This window comes from Molossus molossus, unplaced genomic scaffold (genome assembly GCF_014108415.1).
Source record: "Molossus molossus isolate mMolMol1 unplaced genomic scaffold, mMolMol1.p scaffold_m16_p_1, whole genome shotgun sequence".
Classification (NCBI taxonomy): Eukaryota; Metazoa; Chordata; class Mammalia; order Chiroptera; family Molossidae; genus Molossus; species Molossus molossus.
The window spans coordinates 67,895,484-67,914,454 of record NW_023425344.1 but is presented as its reverse complement, the minus strand read 5'-3'; the positions used below and the strand labels follow the sequence as shown (position 1 = coordinate 67,914,454).

The window sequence follows — 18,971 nt, the reverse complement described above, 5'->3', positions numbered from 1 at the left end:
CACTCGATGTGTCCCCTTCACGTCGATGTTTCTCTCTCTCTCTCTCCCTCCCACTCTATCTGAACAAAAAAATGGAAAAAAATGTCCTCGGGTGAGGATAAAAAAAAAAAAGAACAAAAATTGAAACCAAAAATATTTTGGTATTTGAGAATATCCTTGACACTAATTATCTAGTAAGAGAAACAGACAAGCACGTAGAGTGCAGTGCTACATCATAAGCAGACTAGGTTTAATGACATTGGGAGGAAGTGTAGATTTTTGCTAGTATATTGCTATGGAGCCTGAACAACTTCCCCATGGGCATCCCCTGAACAGCACTGCTGGGTCCCTTGTGCACATAAACCCTGTGTCCACACCAGGAGTCCACTCTGCAGCCACAGGTAAGGCAACCATGTCAGGTTCAGAGACCAGTGGAGCCAGAAATTGGGAATCAGGCCTCTGTGAGCAGCAGGCAAGTGAAAGAGCAACCTCAGGGATTGGTCAGAGCACAGACAGGCTGAGCATGTGGATGTGCTGGTGAGTGAGTGAGCGCCAGGTGTGCAAATGGCTGTGCGAGCTGGTGTGGGTTTATGTAGGGGGGACCTCTCCATTGCTGTGTAGGAAATCAGCCAGGAAGTCTAGAAGGAACACAGGTCTCTAGTATGAGTGATATCCCATTACATGTGGTATAGCACACATACTAAATGCGCAGAGGTGGTGGCCCTGACTCCAAATTCAGTGACCTCTTTTCTAGTCCTCAACCATGTACAAAATGATCATGCCTCAGGGCCTTTGCACTTGCTTTACTTCTTCCTGGAATGCTCTTTCCATAGGAGGCTTGCTCACTCTTTTTCTTCATGTCTCTGCTCCTTTGTCACTTATTTGAAAGGGCTTCCCAACCACCAGTATAAAGCAGCAGACCCTGACCCCTCTCCATCCTCCTCCTTGCCCAGCTTTGTTTTACTCCATAGTCCGTGACACTACCTGACATTTCTTTTTTAACTCTCTCCTTCTGTATGATTCATTAGGACAGAGACCTTATTTTGTCCACTGAAGTTTTGTGCCTGTCCAGCACATAGTAGGTGCTCAACAATTATTTCTTGAATGAATGAGTAAATAAATTTTATCCCTTGTATCTCTGGTACCTGACATGTAATGGGCAGCCCAATTATACATATATAATATGTGACATGTATTATTATTGAATAAAGTGGTGCCATTTTGACCTGTTTCTCTTTGTTAGAATAGTAGAATCTTACAAAGGTTATCTATCTATTATAGCATCCTACCCCGGGTGGTACTCTCTCCCTCTCCCATATGCCTGACTCCCAGACTTTATTTGAACACTGAAGGGCAGCCCACTAATTCACAAGGTGGTCCATTGTTGCATTACACCAAGATCGTCAGTCCCCAGAACTTCATGGGACGCACTGGAACCTGATCCACGGAATGCCCGCCCTCTCAGTGCAGGAAGCCTGCACGTCTCACACAAAGCCCAGCACGTGAGGCCTTTCTCAGTCCGTCCTCTGCTTAGGAGTCACCCGCATCCTCTGCCATCCCTGCTTCCTGTCCCAGGGCCTGGCCACCAAGAACCTCTTCCCTTGCTGTGACCAAGGGCGCTCGCTGCCATGCCTGCCTTTGCACTTGCCCCTCCTCCCCACCCCCTCTTCCCACACTGTCAGCGCCCAGATCTAAACTGCCATTGCTGGCGCTGCCGGGAACATGAAGGGTTCTTTTCTCTCATGTTCTCTTTTTCGGAACGCACCTGAAATTCTGCTCCAGCCTCCTTGTAGCACATTTCATCTCAAGCAGTTGTGCATGCCTCTTCTCCAGCCCCTCTCCAGCACTGGGAGATGTGGCAGTGTTTTCCTCATCCTCACGTGGTGCCTAAGAGTAACAGGAAGACTTATTGATTCCATTCGTGTGTCTCTCGTGCTAGAGGCCTCTCGTCCCTTCTTCAGACCTTCAAAGGAACCTTGTCAGGTTGGCATGACTGCCATTTTGTATATAGATCAAGAAGTGGGGGCTCAGAGAGGTGAAATGTTCCAGTCAGGGCACCCAGCTAGTGAATGTCAGTCACTCTGCAAGCCCAAGTCTGCCTGTGAGCAAAATCCACGTCTATCCCAGACGGCTGCACACCAGTGGCGGATGTTTCTCGTGAAGGAAATGCCGGACTTGTAACACAGAAGCATGTTTTCCATATTCTTACCTTTTTATGACTCTAAGTGTAACAAGTGTTATAAATCTTAATTAGAAAATGTTTATTTGCTGTATGCAGATTCTAACACACACACACACACACAATATTGGTGACAGATTGACCCTGTAACTTTTAAAAAGCCGAACACCAGATTTGGTCTCTCAGCCCTGGTTCACTTAGGATTCAGCTCAAGAAACAAATAATTCTTGTAGTATGAATGCATAATCTGCCCCACCCCCACCTCCCACTAGGCAAACAGCATTTTAAGTGTCTTAAAGTCCCAAGTTTACTTGGCATTTGTATCTGACTTTGGTAGCTCATCATAAACCAATTAGTAAGTTTTCATTTTATCCCAAATGTGAAGAAAATGCCAGTCCTTGTGCATCATTTCATGGAATTGTAATAGTAAAAGCCCTGTCTATTCCCCTGGTGATATTAAAGTGGGTTGAATAGCTATTAAAAGTAGCTGGAAATCTTAGTAGTGCTTTATTTTAAGCATAAGAACATTTCTCATTATGGAATCACTTATGACTTCCAGATGTTTCTGTCTTTTTCATTTAATAATGGTATATTTGCTCAAATGAATTTCCAGTTAGTCTCAAAGAAAATCTTTGGTACAGGTAAGTGCTACTTGAGATATGTATTTGAGTAAACATTTTTGTTTATCATTTTATGGAAAGGGAGAGTGACAGTGTTTGGATTTACAAGATATCAAAAGATCAAGGTGTAAAAGACTTAATTTCAGTGCAATTTAAAATTACCTAGCTAAAATAACAGCCTTTGGGGGAGGGTTTCCCCCTCCCCCAGACATCCTAGCCTGGTGCAGTTGCCGCCAGTAAGCAAAGCCAAGTGTAGTTGAGTACTTAATAGATGTAATCTATTAAATCAGTAGATGAATAGTAGGAAAACAAGTGACAGTTGCATATTTGTTAAATATAAATTATGCATCACTGACTTGCCAGCTCTTGGCTCTTTATTTTTTTTAAAAAAAATGTGCTCCCTGTGTAATTCTGGCTCACTTCCAGAGTCCGTATTCCTTACTGCTAGCTGAGATAAGATGCCAAGCCTCTGTGCTGTTTGAATTTGCGCAACAATTCTTTAATACCCAGAGTTCCTCCATAAATAGTCTGTTCTCCCCACACTCGGGGAGAAAACAACCACAGGAAACCTGGGAATGCGCAGCTAGCTCCACTCAATTGATCTAAGCCTGCAGGACCAGCAGGAGAGCTCGCGTGTCCACAGCCTCTGCTCCTGGCCTTTCAGGACTGTTTACCCAAGGGGCAAAGAAGTCTGTGTGCAGAAGATACCATGTCGCTTCTCCAGCCTTCGCAGCAGCAGTAGCGGTGGTGGTTGTTTACAGTCTGGAGAGCCATACTCCTTTAAGGAAACACAAACTCCTCTCCCTGGTGTCTGGCCCCAATCAGTAATCATCAAGACTGTCAGCTGCCTGCAGTTGTCAGGAGGAGTGGCCCTTGGAAATGATCTTATCTCTCTCACAGAAGAAAAGTTAAAGGAGTGCAGATGGACAGTCGCTTTGTGCACGCAAGTGGCCAGCTAGTATCCAGAGGGCATCAGGCTATGATTTTGATTTCTGTGCTGGGTGCATCAGCAGCTGTGGCTGGGGAGGTTTCATCTGGACGGAGTGAAATTGCTGCAGACATTTTTGGGTTTTGGTGAGCAGTAGGGATTTGGGGACATTGTGCTGTTATTGCAGAGCCCCACGATGAAGATCCAGGAGCACCCCACCATCCCTGACACCAAACTGCAGAGGACTCCCGATGTCGATGCCCAGCAGGAGAGCTTCGCCTCAGACGTGCCCCAGCTGGACCTGACCGCATTGTGTGATGAGAAGAGCTGGGCAGGTAGGGTCGGCTGACGCTCGGATGATTTAATAAAGGGGAAGCAAATGTAAATTAGCGTAGATGAGAGGCACGTATGGGTGACAGTGACAATTACGCATGCAGAAGTAACTGCGTTTCTAAATGACTGAAAATCCTTCCCCTGGCATACGAACGTGTCATGGTAAGTGCTGCCAAGAGTAATTGCAGTCTGAGGAAAAAAATGTGCTTGCCCTTTATCACAGTGTCACCTTGCAGTTCTTTTTTTTTTTCTTTTTCACTCAGCAAGAGTGCTGCTGCGTGGGTGCATTCTCCCTCTCGTAGTACCAAGCAGAGCCCTAAGGAGCCCATATGCATTTAGGGTTTCATCTCAGCACAACCCGTCGTCCCCCCGAACTGCATGCCAGTCATCAATGCCCTTTCTTAAATCTCCTTCCCATTTTTCAGGGCTATTTTGGTTTGCTTTGTTTCTATGTTCGTTATTGTGGACAGACTTTTAAAAATCCAGGCTAGCAAACCTAAGGGATTTTCTCATTAAAGAAACACTGAATACATGTGCTGCTTATTGAATGCCTGCAACACAGTGTTTCAGACTGGGTTTTCTAGAGGTTGTTTGGTGAGAAGGTTAGAAATGAACTCCTAAGGAAGAAGAGGGTATCCTCGTGTTGTCAGAGCCATATTTCAGGAAGGATACTGCAACAGTTTCATCAAGCTGCTCTTTCACTATCCATGTGTTTGTATCCAAACACCTACCAGTGTGTGTCCAGAATAGATGCCCATCTGCCCTGAGGCAGCACGTGTTGGAGGCTGCAGAGAGGGAGAAGCCCTGCTCCTTAGGTCAGAGCAGCACCTTAGCCGGACTTAGCAGAGAAGCACAGCTAGGAGAGAGCAGTCTTCAGAAGTGCCTGGGTTCCTTGTTTTCTCCTCCGCCCTTCCTTTTTTTTTTAACCAAAAAGTACTCATTATGGTAATGATCTTAGATGAGGGGCCAAAAGGTGATCTGAAAAGACCACAAGGTGAAAAATAGCAGTTCCATTATGCTCCTGGCGCCCAGGGCTTAGTGAAGCGGAAACTTTTTTATTCTAGTTTTCCCTCTTCGCCATCTAAGAAACACGTTTTAGTTCTTTTCGTGTATTTAGGCAGTGGGGCTGAGATTTCGCCAGATCTTCCCAGCTCATGATACATTCGCTGGGGTGAGGGCGCGGGGTGGAGGAATTTTGTTTTGTTTTTAATTTAAGTAATATGTTCCTGGTAGTGTTTCATTGTTGTTCTTTTGTTTTGTATGTTTGAAACAATCCGGTATGTTTTCAATTCATACATAATAAACACCACTCCCCCCACCCCAAAATAGTACCATATTAGCCACTGTTGCCCAAATAAAAGATAAAAGCAGTAGTCAAAACAAATGCTATATTTGGGTTTCAGTGATAGGGTCTAAATAAAGCTCTAAATAAAAACTAGGATTTTTGGTCAGAATTCGAATTAGTCACATTATCTTGATGATTTATTCAGTAAAGAGGCAGGTAGAATCTTCCTCTTCCTCCTACAATGGACTGTTTGATTATTTTTCTCTTGGTTAATCATAAATTCATCATCTCTTCCAACACAGTTTACGAGGCAAATAAAAAGCTGAAAGTGTTCTCCAGAGTGGTTGAAAGTTCATTTACAGTTTCCTTAAAACTATTTCATTACTTAATGTTAAGATCTTTCTTCCAGATAAATAATAGTAACATGAAGGCACCAACATTTTATGTTGCACTGGGAAACTAGATAGAATAAAGAAAAAGCTTACTGGGGAAACCTGTATTTTTTATTAGGCTTGGGAATGTAAATTGTGTTATCTATGTAATTTATGAAATGGTATGCTTTAACTTTTAATCAATCGCTGCATTTGTCATTGAACTTGCATATCTTAAAAATCTACATAGATTCATTTCAAGGCCATTTTGAGCATTTGGTTACTGCTTTCAGTGGCCATTTTTTATCGTATATTTATTTTAAATTCCAAGTTACATTATAGCAGTAACATAGCTATAAGGATAGTCAAAATAAAGGAATTTTTCTGTAAAGTGTAGTTAAGAAGAGAGCAGTAGGTCCAATCACTAAAATATCATCTTTCTTATAGTTTCAGTAAGAGACAAACAAAATGGGGACTTTCTCGTAAGGAATACACTTTGCACTAATTTAAACCATGAATGTGAAATCAATGCAACAAAGTGTGTAAGTGGAAGTGATAGCTGCTACCAAAACCATATGAGCCAATATCCATCCTGAAGTCTCCAGCAACAGTCTCCAAGCCGCCCTCGGAGTGAACCCCTCTTTTTGGTTTGCTTGTTTGTTTCCTGTCCCCACACCACAACTCATACCCTCTCTTTCATGTATAATTGTAGACTATCAGGGGAGACAGTACTTAATGAGCAGCCCGCTCCCACTTGTACTAGCCTTTGCAGCGTAGGCTCCCATGTGGAAATGATGGTCACTGGTTTCTGGGACATACTGTATCAGGAAAACGAAAAGCAAAAGGAAACTAATAAAGAGATTCCATAGGCTACATAAAGTGGAACCCTCTCAAGTAGAATCAAAGTCTAATCATGCTTGTTGGGAGATAAATAATACATGCTTTATCTGCCCCACTCCCCGTACATAGCTGTGTATTAGGGCACATTATTTGATCTACCCACATATCATTGTCACTATTATTATGTCCACTCTCGTAAATTAAATAAATGCACAGATCAAATATACTATTCCTTTTTATTTAAAGCCCATTAAAGTTGCATAATTAGAATGTTCCTACTCAGCCGATTCATGTGGATTTGGGGCAGTCCATTTGTGGAAGCACTGATATTTAAACTCTCAGCTACTCTATTAGATTTGTCCTGGCGAAATTAATTTTAAAAGAAGAGTTTTAAAGGGCATAAAATGCTTCATATGTCTTCCTCATCATTACTGCTTATTGAAAATAACTTTGGAAAGAAAAGTATCTAAAAGAATGATAGAAAAGAAGCAGGGGATCTTGAAGATCTTCCAGTTGAACCTTCCCATTATACAGATGAGAAAGTTGAGACCAGAAGAGGCAAAGTGATGATTCAGGATGACGAAGTCCCCTGACTTCCACCTGGATACCTCTTTCTAAGTAATATATCCTGGCAGGCAGTGAACTATAAAGGTTAAGAGCCAGGCCCATCCTGGGTTCAAATCCCAGCTCCACTACTTAACCAGCGTTGTTAGTAAACATGTCTCAGTTGTGGCCTCAACTTCCCCATCTTTAAATAGTTATAACAGTGAGTAACAATAAATAAGAGATAGAGTAGCATCTACTAAGTTAGTTTGTTGCCAGGGTTAAATGAGCTAATATATGCAAAGTGTGATCACATCGAAAGCGCTATGTGAATATTAGTTGATGTTATTACTGCCTTTCATAAATGTTTCCAAGTGTAGTTTCAGGAAAAACAACTAAGTTGGGCCTGTTTGAAACCAGATCCCATTTCTACATAATGACCATGGATGGCTCTGAACACAGAGGAGGAGGCTGTCATTACTAGGTCCCCCACAGACTTACTGAGGACTAGGCATGTCACACCAACCTCTATTTCTCCTTCCTACTCTCTCTCTTTCTGTGTGTGTGTGTCTCTCTAGGACCTTTCACCGGGACTTGTGGTAGCCTTGTCTGAGGTATGGGAGGGACAGACGACAGGTAGATTAGAGAGTTAGTAACTGGTGAAGCAACTCTGCTTCAACGTGCAGATGGATGGATCAAAGTCAGGAAGTCCTCAGCCCTATTTCAGTTCCCACATTTATTAATGATTTAAATGAAGTTATTGCAGGCCTGCTTATTAAACTGGCAAATGGGGCAGTGCAGATATATGAAATTGAAGGATTAAATTTGGATTGATAAAAGTAGACAACTATGGTCCCTTCTAACTCTGATAGTTTGTAAGACTATTTGAACAATTTAATAGGACTGCCAATGTTCTAAGATTAAATTTGGAAACACCAAGGAAAATTTTATAAAAGAATTCCCCTAGTAAGGTCCTGCCCACCGGGGCTGCCCACTGTCTGGCTGGCATGTGCAGTACCTTCCAGCGCTTCAGAGCCGGTATGATGACCCCACACCAAGTAGTGATGACTCTAAATAGCATAGAATCAGAAATTAGATGTGGAAAACTTCAGCTCCTTAATTCTGTGCAGATTTCTTGGAAATAAATCATCTCAGTAGCCAATTTTCTTTAGTATCGTAAATGGATCCAGCCAGCTGCACAGAGAAGCTATGTCCCAGTGACCGCATGAGCATTAGCCAGAGCTCTGTTCCCTCTTTCTGCAGTGAATTTCCTTTCTTTCCATGTGTGCTGTAGTGTCTCAATTGAAACTCCCCCAGGAGCTACTTTTTTTTATTACTTAGGTAGGAAGCATACAGCTTTTGCTTCTGTTATCTCTGGTCTGCCGTGACATCAGCTGACCTGGGTGGATTAATTTTTAATAGAGAGACATGCCTTACTTATGTCCAGAGTTCTTTGTGACAAGACACATGGCGAAAATCAAAATCACTGCACCCAGGGAATTCTGGTCGAGAAACGGAAACACATTCATGGTATGTGATCCTTTAAGTGGAGAATCCAATTTGAAGCCACAAATCTTTTCTGTTTTCTCTTTGAACAATTTTCTTACAGTGGTTATTACAATATTGTTGTCTGTCTTATTGCTCTAGAATTACTGGTTAAAATGTAAATTATTTCCCAAACCAGCAACTGGGAACTGTCAGTGAATATATCCTCAAAGCTGACTCTCTCTGCAGGTAATGCAGCTGGACACATTGTCGTGACCACACTGTTCTTTTTGCTTCTTTCTCATTTTTATATTTGAGTGGCAACTATCAAAAGATGAGATAGCCTTGTATTTTTAGATCATTTCAAATTAAAACAGGACCAGCTGGTTTTATTGATTCTTCAGTTATACTGAGCTATGCATTGCATGTAATTGTAAACCCTTTTGAATAGGAGCTTTAAATTATAAGAGTGTATAGAATAAAAATGAAGAGAGGAAAAGGAGAAATCATATAAGCATTTTGTGTTGCATAGGTGAGAAACTTTACCTCTGTTTTACATGCACACTAATGATAAAACATACCTTTTTATTTTGTTAAGGTTGAAATTAAGAATGGTTTTCCATTTCTCGTTTTTAAATAAGTGAATTCCTCCACCCTAACTGTATGCTTTCAGAGAATCTAGAATTGCTTCCACTGTGTGTCTCATACATACCACTGGCAACACTAGGAAAACGAGACATTTGGTGTTCTGGTCAGGGAGGTGGTGGGTCAGGAATGGAGCCACAAACACAGCCAGCTAACCAAAGGGAAGGAAGGTGTGTGCCCTGGGTGAGCTGCAGAGCAGCCAACAGCGTAACCACATTCCGTGATTAGTATTTTATAGTTAATTTGGGATCGCAATGTATCTTTTCCTGGAGACATGATTAGTTAATGGTCACACACACTCATTTTGCAGAGACTACATAGTTGAAAACTTAAAGATTAGTTGTAACGTTTTCTAAGAGATACTCTGCTAGATTCTAAAGGGCTTCAAGATCTTAGCCTTTTCAAGCTAAGTTTTGCTGAGTAGAAATGTCAAATGAGCCAGCACACCCTTGTGCCAATATCAACATCAGGCTTTGTCACCACCCTCTGTGCCCATAAACCACCTTGCCCTTCCCCCTGGTTGTTTTGCTCCTTTACCTCTCTGAAGTGAGATTGTTGCTGCTGTGTTCCTGTTCAAACCATGTTAACCCTTTCTCTGTCCTGGCTCCATTGATTTTAGTCCTTGCAGAAAATTACTGCTGGTTTATGACGTGTCATGAAATAAAAGGTGCAACCTGGTCAGCTTAATAGTTCCATTTTCCACAACGTAACACTACATTTTTGTTATTTTTTAGGGTTTACGTTCCACTTTCCCTCTTCTCCCCTCACCTCTCAATCTGTTTTTTACCTTTATGTTGGCAGTTCCGAGCTGCTCATATCTGAGCCCTGCCTCTGAGGAAGAGCCAGCTGGTGGCTTTAGCACAAATGATGAAACCACTCCTGTGTGTCTCCAGCTTCTGCCAACTAACTAAATGTACCCACATTCTGCCACTGTTTGAGACTCTGTAGGCAAGAGTCTGTCTTCAACACTGCTTTCACTTTTACCAAATATTTATATTGTCATTTGTGTCCCCAGATAAGTCGGGTCCCTTTAAATCTTGAGAACCTATGGGCCTCATTCCACATGAGGTTAATTTTTTTTTTTTAAATTAATGTTCTTATCACTCCTGCTACACGGTGGGGTCTTCAAAAGTTTCAGACAGTCATCCTTGTTATTGGAGCACCTGGCATGTTCTCAATTAAAGCACTGTCCCAGAGTCAGGAGGTTTTGTTTCTAGTCCCAACTGTTGTCATTGATCAGGTATTTGCTCTTCATTTCTTTGGTTTCAGTTTCCTTATCTGTAATCTGTTGGGCTGAATCAATGGTTCTCAAAACTGACTGCATTTGGTATCACTTGTGCAGCTTTTTAAGTGTGTGTATGTGTGTGGTGTGAGGACCTGCACTTTAAGAGTTATTTCTGTCTCCCTGTGTGACCCTAGTGTGCAGCCAGGTTGATCACTAGATTAGATATGTATGAAGTTTCAACTAGCCCTAATGTTCTATGATTTTATGATCTTGTTAAATAACATACTGAGTAATCACTTGTGTAAGATAATTTTGTAGGTTTTATAAATACTTTGATAGCTAAAGGAGCAATTGTTCCATGATTCATACTGTGGGAATCCCAGAATTTAAAATCATGGCCAAATCCTAGCCTTGTATAAATCACAGTGATCCACAAGTGTATCTAAAGCATACCTTTGTTTAATGTATAGAGTATTAGAAATGAAATATCCTACACCATCTGAGATCTATCTTAAAAATTTGTTAGATAAGACTTTTTACTAATAAAAGAAATATATTCAGGTGGGTGTTAAAGTGAGAAAAAATAAATATCATAATCATAAATCAGGATTTTGTGCTGAGCATGTTGTTGTTTTTTTCTTAAAGATTATCTAAGATAATTTGTACAGATGTATCCTTTGTAAAACGTTCTTCTTTTCTCTCTCTTTTTTGTTTGGCTAATTTATATATGCATCTTACTTTAACTGTGGTCTTGTGTGGCTTCTAGAGTTTTGACTGCAAAGCATGCATCTTGAACGTGCTAATCCCACCCACTAAGCAGAGGAGAACAGCTGACCAAACCTGAGGGAAGGCACACACTCCTGAATTCATGGGCCCGCGCACCATTAATGCGATACTTTAGCTGGCGAGCTGTGATGCTAAGTCTCTCCCTCCCTGACACATTGTTTCCTTTCCATGATATCCTCATGTGGAGAGTCCTTGACAATGACCTGTAGGGGGCAGTAAGGGGCAGGCACTCTTGGCAGACCTTCTTCAGGGCAGCCCTAGCACATACTCTTTGAAAGCAAGCAAGCAAGGGCGGAGATGGAAGTCTGTCAGATAATTTGGTGATTCTGGCCAGGGCATAGTGTCCCTAGTTGGAACTTTAAATCTAAAATGAGAAACCATTCTGTGCCTCCTAATGCTTTCAGAAAACTTGGCGAACAGTTATGCTTTAAAGAACAATTTTGACCTTGTACCCTCATTCGTCCCCAGAACCCAGGCCCACCTTGTCCTCATGGCAGCAGGAGAACATGGACTCTGACGATGCGCGCCTGTCCCCGCAGGCCGGGCGCCTCATTCGCCAGCTTCTGGACGAGGACAGCGACCCCATGCTGTCCCCTCGGTTCTACGCTTATGGGCAGAGCAGGCAATACCTGGATGACACAGAAGTGCCTCCTTCTCCCCCAAATTCTCATTCTTTCATGAGGTATGTTTTTGTTTTTGTTTTTTATTGGTCAGCAAATGTATCATCATTAGAATAGTCATGCCTGATGGCCAGTAATTTTTCTTAATTAAGTTGTTAAGTCATGGAAGGAACACAGCCTCCCTTCCTGGGACATAGGCACCATTGTAGCTTTTTCAGTTTAATGTGGCCCAAGTGCAACATCACGTACTGGATTTCCATCCGCACCTCCGTTCCAAAGCGCTCTCAGCTTTGACTTCGAGGTCCGCAGCGGACAGGTCATTCCTAACTTGGCTAATTAGAAATGGGAGCCGGAAGAGATTAGGTCCATTTAATAGGAGGCATAGATAGAGCTCAAAGTCACAAAACAAATTAGTAGGCACCTTTGTTATTCGAGAGCGGGGAGATGGTTTGCACCCGCCCCCCAGGCCGCCTCCTCACCCCCCAGCTCTTCCCAGCATGCAGTGACTCGCTGCTTGGGAAGTGACTCCAGGGTGCCCCCCACAGGCAGCGCAGCTCCTCGCTGGGGTCCTACGATGACGAGCATGAGGACCTGACACCTGCCCAGCTCACGCGAAGGATTCAGAGCCTTAAAAAGAAGATCCGAAAGTTTGAGGACAGATTTGAAGAAGAGAGGAAGTACAGAGTAAGTGCCTCCTCGCGGGCCCTCTCGTCCCCTCCTCTCCCTGCCGCACCAACACTTCAGCAACTCAGAAGTGGTGAAGGCTCAGGACCACGTCTAGGGAGTCTCAAAGCAAAAAGACAGTAAAACCTAGGTAGTGAATGCTAACAAACCTCAGACTTTATGTATCAGCATTTTTCTTGAACACGGTATTTTTACAAATAAACTGAACGCTTTAGTCCACGACTTGTAAACTCACCAGTGAGCCGGCATGGGAAAAATCATTAGATGAAGTCTTTCACTTGACTACAACTTATTTCAAGATTATTTCCTAAAATTTTGTTAGTTCTGACCTTATTCTGTTCTCAGATTTATCCTTAGCATTTCCCACAAGAATGGCAAAAAGGCGTTTTTCAAGGTGGTTGCAGTATAAAATATTGTATACCCCTCTGCTTTCTATTCTGTTAGCCTGACAAGTTGAACCCTATAAATAATGGAAACAGGGCCATCCATGGACCTCATACAAGTCCATGACCATAAGAATTCAGCATTTTGCCTCTGAGGAATCCTTTAAAAGCATCAAAAATAACCAGAAGTAAAGAAGGATAATGGGATTAAACTTGTGAGGTTTGCCTTGATTGGTCATGGTTAATTTCTTATTCCAATGGGATTCAACGTTTCCTTCCTGCTTAAAACAAACTCATCATCAAACACTTCTTTCTCCTGCCCCAATTCCAAGACATTCGCCTTAGTTTTCCTTTTCTCAGCCCTCCCACAGCGACAAAGCAGCCAATCCAGAGGTTCTGAAGTGGACAAACGAGCTGGCCAAATTCCGGAAACAACTGAAGGGTAGGTGAAGCTCCAGACCCGTGGCGTGGTTTCTACAAAACAAGCGTGTGCGGAGCCTGCTCTCCCTCATGCCGAGCGCCACTGCTAACGCTCCAGAAAAGACCAGTCCCTGGAAGCTGCTTCCTGGCGCTCTCGGAACCCAGGGGCCACCTCTCCGTGTCTTCCCCTGGGCTCAGACACAGGACCACCCGGGTTAGCTAAAATGCAAATTTCATAGCATTTCTTCATTTCCCTACATTGCCAATATGAGGATGATGGTTTCAATTTAATGCTCACTAAGTACCTGTTTAATCCAAGGCTTTATTTGCGGGGTATTAGAAGACATGCACACACGCACGCAGAAATGAATATGAAAAGGATTTGGTCTCTGTCCCTAAAAGAGCTTGCTGTTTTTTAGGAGATAGACATATAAACAACTAAATACAATATAAAATAAAAATAATTCTAAAATAAGGTTTAAGTCATACAGAAAAAGTTGGCCAGCAGTTGGGCACTAGATCGGTAAATACCTTTAAACACTAAGGGAAACGTATAGAAAGACACCTGCCACATCCAGAGGGCAGCGAACAGGTTGGTGGCTAAAGTGTGGGTGTTAAATAAAGTAGCTAGCACTGTCTCAGGAACGAGGATTCGGGAGACTGTCCAGATACTCCAAGGAGACATTGTCACTTTCTCAGGTTTTATATAATAACCCAGGGATTTCAACTGTTATAATTAGATATTTTTGGGGGGGTGGGCGGGGAGGAACAGGCCTAAGTAACTATTAACATCACAGAAGAACAATTTGGGTTCTGCAGAGGTCAATTCTCATATTTCTCCATCCCCAAATCTTTTCAACTAGAGTCCAAACTAAAGATATCTGAAGAGGACCTCACCCCCCGGCTGCGGCAGCGAAGCAACACCCTCCCTAGGAGTTTCGGTTCCCAACTGGAAAGAGAAGATGAGAAGAAGCAGGAGGTGGTAGATAAAGAAATGAAGCCCAGCATTGAAGCCACGCTGGAGTCTATCCAGCGGAAGCTCCAGGAGAAGCGGGCAGAAACCAGTCGCCCCGAGGACATTAAGGTGTGCTGGCCTGTGAAGGCCCCGGGCTAACTGCTGACCCTAAACCATGACCGTCGACATGGTAGGAGCGTAGGTCATGCCACATGCGTGCACATGGGAAGAGAGATGGAGTGACGTCTTTTAAAACCTCCCACCCCCTCACCTTCCCCCCTTAGATGTCTAGAGAAGCCGATGAAACAGCTTCAGAGTGCTGTAACTGTAGCTGCTTTGGTTTTTCACTTCAAAGTAAAAGCAGAAAACTATTGTACAGATCGCAGAATGAACTTGTTTAGGTTCACACAGTCTGGTGAATCTCTGAGGTAGAAGAATTATTAGGAGCATTTGAGGCAGTTTGTCACTCAGCAAACCTCCAGAACTGTGTGACCTATAACTGTGCTCGTTGCTCGGGCTGTACGTTAAGTCTCATGTACCTCACAGCCTTGCTCTCACACACCTGCGCTGCTGCAAGGAAGCGGGTGATTCTGTATTTCTAGCAAGAGGTCAGGAATAGCTCCTTCCTAGGTGAGCTCTGGAGAGAGCTAGGAGGAGTTGTTTTGTAAGGATTCTCTTTAATCTTACTTTTTTTGTTGTTGAACTAAAAAAAAAAAAAAAACAGGAGGTTGGAATGTCCACAAATGCGTCCCCTTTTCATTTCTCTTTCCTTGTGTTTGTACAGGACATGACCAAAGACCAGATTGCTAATGAGAAGGTCGCTCTGCAGAAGGCTCTGTTGTATTATGAAGGCATCCATGGACGGCCGGTATGTGATGTGCTGACTTCTTCTCGTTGGGGTAGATCATCTGGCTTTCAAAATGGATCTCCTGTGTTCACTATTTTGCAAATAGGGTTCCCTGATGTTTAGCAGATGACTCTGTTTTCACTGGAACTAAGCTTTCTGAAGGCTAAACCCGCAATAAGAGTTTTACTACCTTGTAGGTGCTGGATTTAATGGAGTTCCAAAGAAAAATTCATTTGCAACTAAAATGTAGTCACTGGTGTCCTGCTTCAGTGGGGGGATGGTGGAGGGGGTGTGAACCGGGGCTCAGAGCCCTGGAGTGAGGAAACTGCCCTGTCCCTAGCAGCCTCCGTACACTGACACGCCCTGGGCATTCTTATCCATAACATAAATGTGCTAAACTGGAAAAATCTGCCTAAAATTCAATCTCTGCAGTGCATTGCCACCAGTGTGTGTCCATAGAGAAGTTCCAGCTGCCATCCAGAACCAAAAGTGTGAGGAATCCAAAGCATGACTTTGCCTTTTCATAACAAGGAATATCGAAGGCTGGCTGTTACTCAGCAAGCGTTTATTCAGTGTTTGTTGTCAGTCCGGGGGAACACAGAAGCATGCTAGGCTTCTCTCTTCCTTACGGAACTTATAATCAGATATCCATGTCAGTTACTCTTAGTAACCTGTTCAGAATGTTGTTGAGAACCCAATGAAACAAACTCTTAAAGGCAGACGTAAAGAAGCATGAAGTTTATGTTCACAGAAGGATCTTTATATAGCCGAAAAGCATGGATCTCCTTGCCAGGTTCAGCAGAGCCATATAATGGAGATAGTCTTCTCATCTAAAATAGACTCCTTTAAATAATGAAGCTTCCAGAATAATGCAGTAGACTCTAAGGCCTACAAGGGCAGGAATTCTGGGTTTTGTGAACCTAATCTTCAGCAAGTAGCACAAGACCTGCCACAGCACATGCCCAGTAAACTATCTGTAGAATGCATCTTCCATGGTATTTTGGTTCTGAATTTATCAGGTTTAAGTTTAAAAAGAAGCTGGGGCTGATGATGATTGATTTTGCTGGCCTGTCCCTGCCATGGAAAAATACTGGCGCTAAGGGATAATGGTCATGTTTCAAGCCAAATTTTTTTCAAGCCAAGTTTTGTTTTGGATTTTTCAAGGCATTGAACCAAATAGTAAATGCACTGGTGCTCGCATATATTGTGAAACGTTGTCCTTCTGTACTGAAGTGTTCAGAACTTGCGGTGTTCGAACTGAACTTCTCTAACGGTAGGCTCGGCCTGTAGGTGTCTCTTCGTGGCCGCCAGACAATCCCTATGAAGGAGGCAGGGCTCTGAGTTGGGCACAGATTAGTCAAGAGGCTTGGCAGACCTAGATTTAGAACCAAGCCCTGCTGAGACGAGATCTGTGACTTTGGGCTACTGAAGTAACTTCTCAGAGCCTCCGGGCTTTGTCTGTATAATAGATGTCTGTTATAGATTGTCTTGGAGACTAAATGACATTACAGACGCACATGTTTACCTGTAAGGTGTCTGGCGCTGAGGAAGTTGGGCATAGTGGCTTTGCTGGGGGCAGAGAGAACTGCCAAGTAAATGATAGTTTTCGCTTCTGTTACAATGACATGTTCTGCGCTCTGTGGCCTACTTCTTCAGTGATTGAATCAGGAGAAAGAATGCACCTTTTTAACACTCTTATAATTAGGAATATGAAATATTAGGTTTTGGCCCTGCCCTCTATTCCCCTTTCAACATTCTTTCCGAGGAAGGAAGAACGCCTTTTTGGGTCAGCTTTTAGCATCTCCTGGGGCAGGGTACAAATGCTCTGGGAAGTTTGTCATTTATTCCTGGTCCCAGGTCAGGCTCTCTGACCCTCTGGAACATGATGCTCCAACCTCAGGAAAAGCAGAGTCCATTTGATATCTGGCCAGTCTGAAAATCAGAGTGAACTTTTCATTCTCAGATCCATGGTGTTGCCATGGACCCTGGACTGTAAATAACATTTGGGCAACACTTTTCTTAAAAGAAAAATACATGTGCTTCCAGTGCTAACCTATCATTCCAAACCCCAGGTTTTTTTAGAAAAGCAGGCAAGTGCTCATAGTTCACAGGGTTTTGCTGAGTCTGCAGATTCTGATTTAAAAGGACACTAACTCCATGACTGTTTGCTTTCATGGGGCCCTCTACAGGCAGACTGACATGTATCAGAAACAAAAACACACTCATTTACACTGGCACATATTCCCTACTAATTATTATTAAAGTGTGTCCTTTTTATCATTTAAGGATCTCATGATAGATAATGTCACAGAGAGAGGCTCAGCAGATGGCTGCCGTTCCCAGTGCTGCCTTCTTTGTAGACCCTGCTTGAGGACAGGGGAGAGGGAAGAGAAAGGTTCCTTGCTCAGAGCTTCTGGGTTCTTGAGTCTCTTTTCCTCATCAGTATATTGTAATCTTATGTTTTAAAACCTTGGGAACAAATAGGACACTAAACATACCGTGTTCAAATTTAAATGCAAATTCTAACGCCATATATAAATACTCTCCTTTGGTTAACTGCTGTTAGGGATTACCTGGATTATCTGATCTTTGCACAATCAGCTTACCATCTTTACCTGATAATGAAGAAGAGAGAGTGGCTATTTTCCAATCCATGGGCCAAGAATGCAACAGCTGTAAGAATCCATCTTATGTGCCTTCTCCAGTTATCAGCTTTATAGCTCAGAGGTACCCATCCACTCATTCAAAGGCCTCTTCTTGGTTAGTAGGGAAATCCCTAGTGACTGAGGACTCAAGAATAAGAGTGTCAACCTCCAGACAGTTTTCCCATGGTCCACTTAACATTAGCCCACCCTTTTTTGACAGTTCAGCCAAGGCCCTGCTATGTTTATCTAAGTATCAGTCAGCTTTCGGCTCTGCTCACAAATCCAGCACTGGCAATTACGTGTGACGGGTGTAAACTAACTCTTAGTATGAACAACCCTTTGGCTTTGGATACTTATTCTGAAAATAATTCTGGTATAATTCAACTAGTAGTAATACTTTCCTCACCCCAGACTTAAAGATCTTTAATATTTTGGGTGGTTAGCTACATTTATCAAATGCCAGTGTTAACTTTGGTGGAGTCATGATGAGTCTCAACTTTCCATAGTCAAAAACTGAATTATATCAGGTCATTTACAGGTGATTAGTTCCTGGGGGTCATTAATTTAAAACGAGCAATTCATAGAAAATCTAAATGTCAGCATCATAAGCCAAAGAAGTAAGCCAGTGGTCCTCTTCATCTACTCCAATTAGAAAATTTGGGTTTTGAACAAAGAAGTAGAAAGGAAATTGGTTTCTGTCAAATGTGCTGTACCTGGCTGATTTCACCAGCTAAGTCTTCTATAAGCCAATGATGCTTCTGCCAGCAACTAGTGATAGGATGCTCGTCCACATGGCGAAAATGCTGGCTCCTTCTTTTTTTCACAGTCTGTCTTTTGGTCACTTAACCATCTATTATTTATCTTGCACATTCAGTTGTACCACATGCCTTGTGTTGACAGTTAAGATGTACCTTAACCTTATCTACAACACATTTAACAGATGCATCTTGTATTGAAAAAAACAATCCCAGGCGGTCCAGTCCTAAATTTCATCATCTTACACATGAAATTGTACTAATCACTGCATTTCTGTTCTTCACAGTTACTTGTGACTGTTGTTTAACTTTCTTTGAAGGATAACATAATACAGAAAAGATCAAGTATATGTCTTGATGAGTTTTCATGAAGTAAACAAATCCAGGTAACCAGCATCCAGATCAAGAAACAATGTTACCATTCCCTGGGGAAGCTCCCCCTC

General features: G+C 42.6%; 1 protein-coding gene across 3 annotated transcripts in view; it reads left to right on the top strand.

Annotated features, from left to right (window-relative positions):
* FAM13A (family with sequence similarity 13 member A) overlaps positions 1–18,971 on the top strand; it is a 300,626-nt gene that overhangs the window by 268,772 nt on the left and 12,883 nt on the right. For all 3 annotated transcript variants that reach the window (XM_036255845.1, XM_036255837.1, XM_036255828.1), the window contains 6 exons: positions 3,894–4,041; positions 11,688–11,901; positions 12,385–12,523; positions 13,267–13,348; positions 14,190–14,410; positions 15,066–15,149. In XM_036255845.1, the coding sequence (XP_036111738.1) occupies positions 3,894–4,041; positions 11,688–11,901; positions 12,385–12,523; positions 13,267–13,348; positions 14,190–14,410; positions 15,066–15,149 (888 nt within the window). The remainder of the gene's footprint in view (positions 1–3,893; positions 4,042–11,687; positions 11,902–12,384; positions 12,524–13,266; positions 13,349–14,189; positions 14,411–15,065; positions 15,150–18,971) is intronic.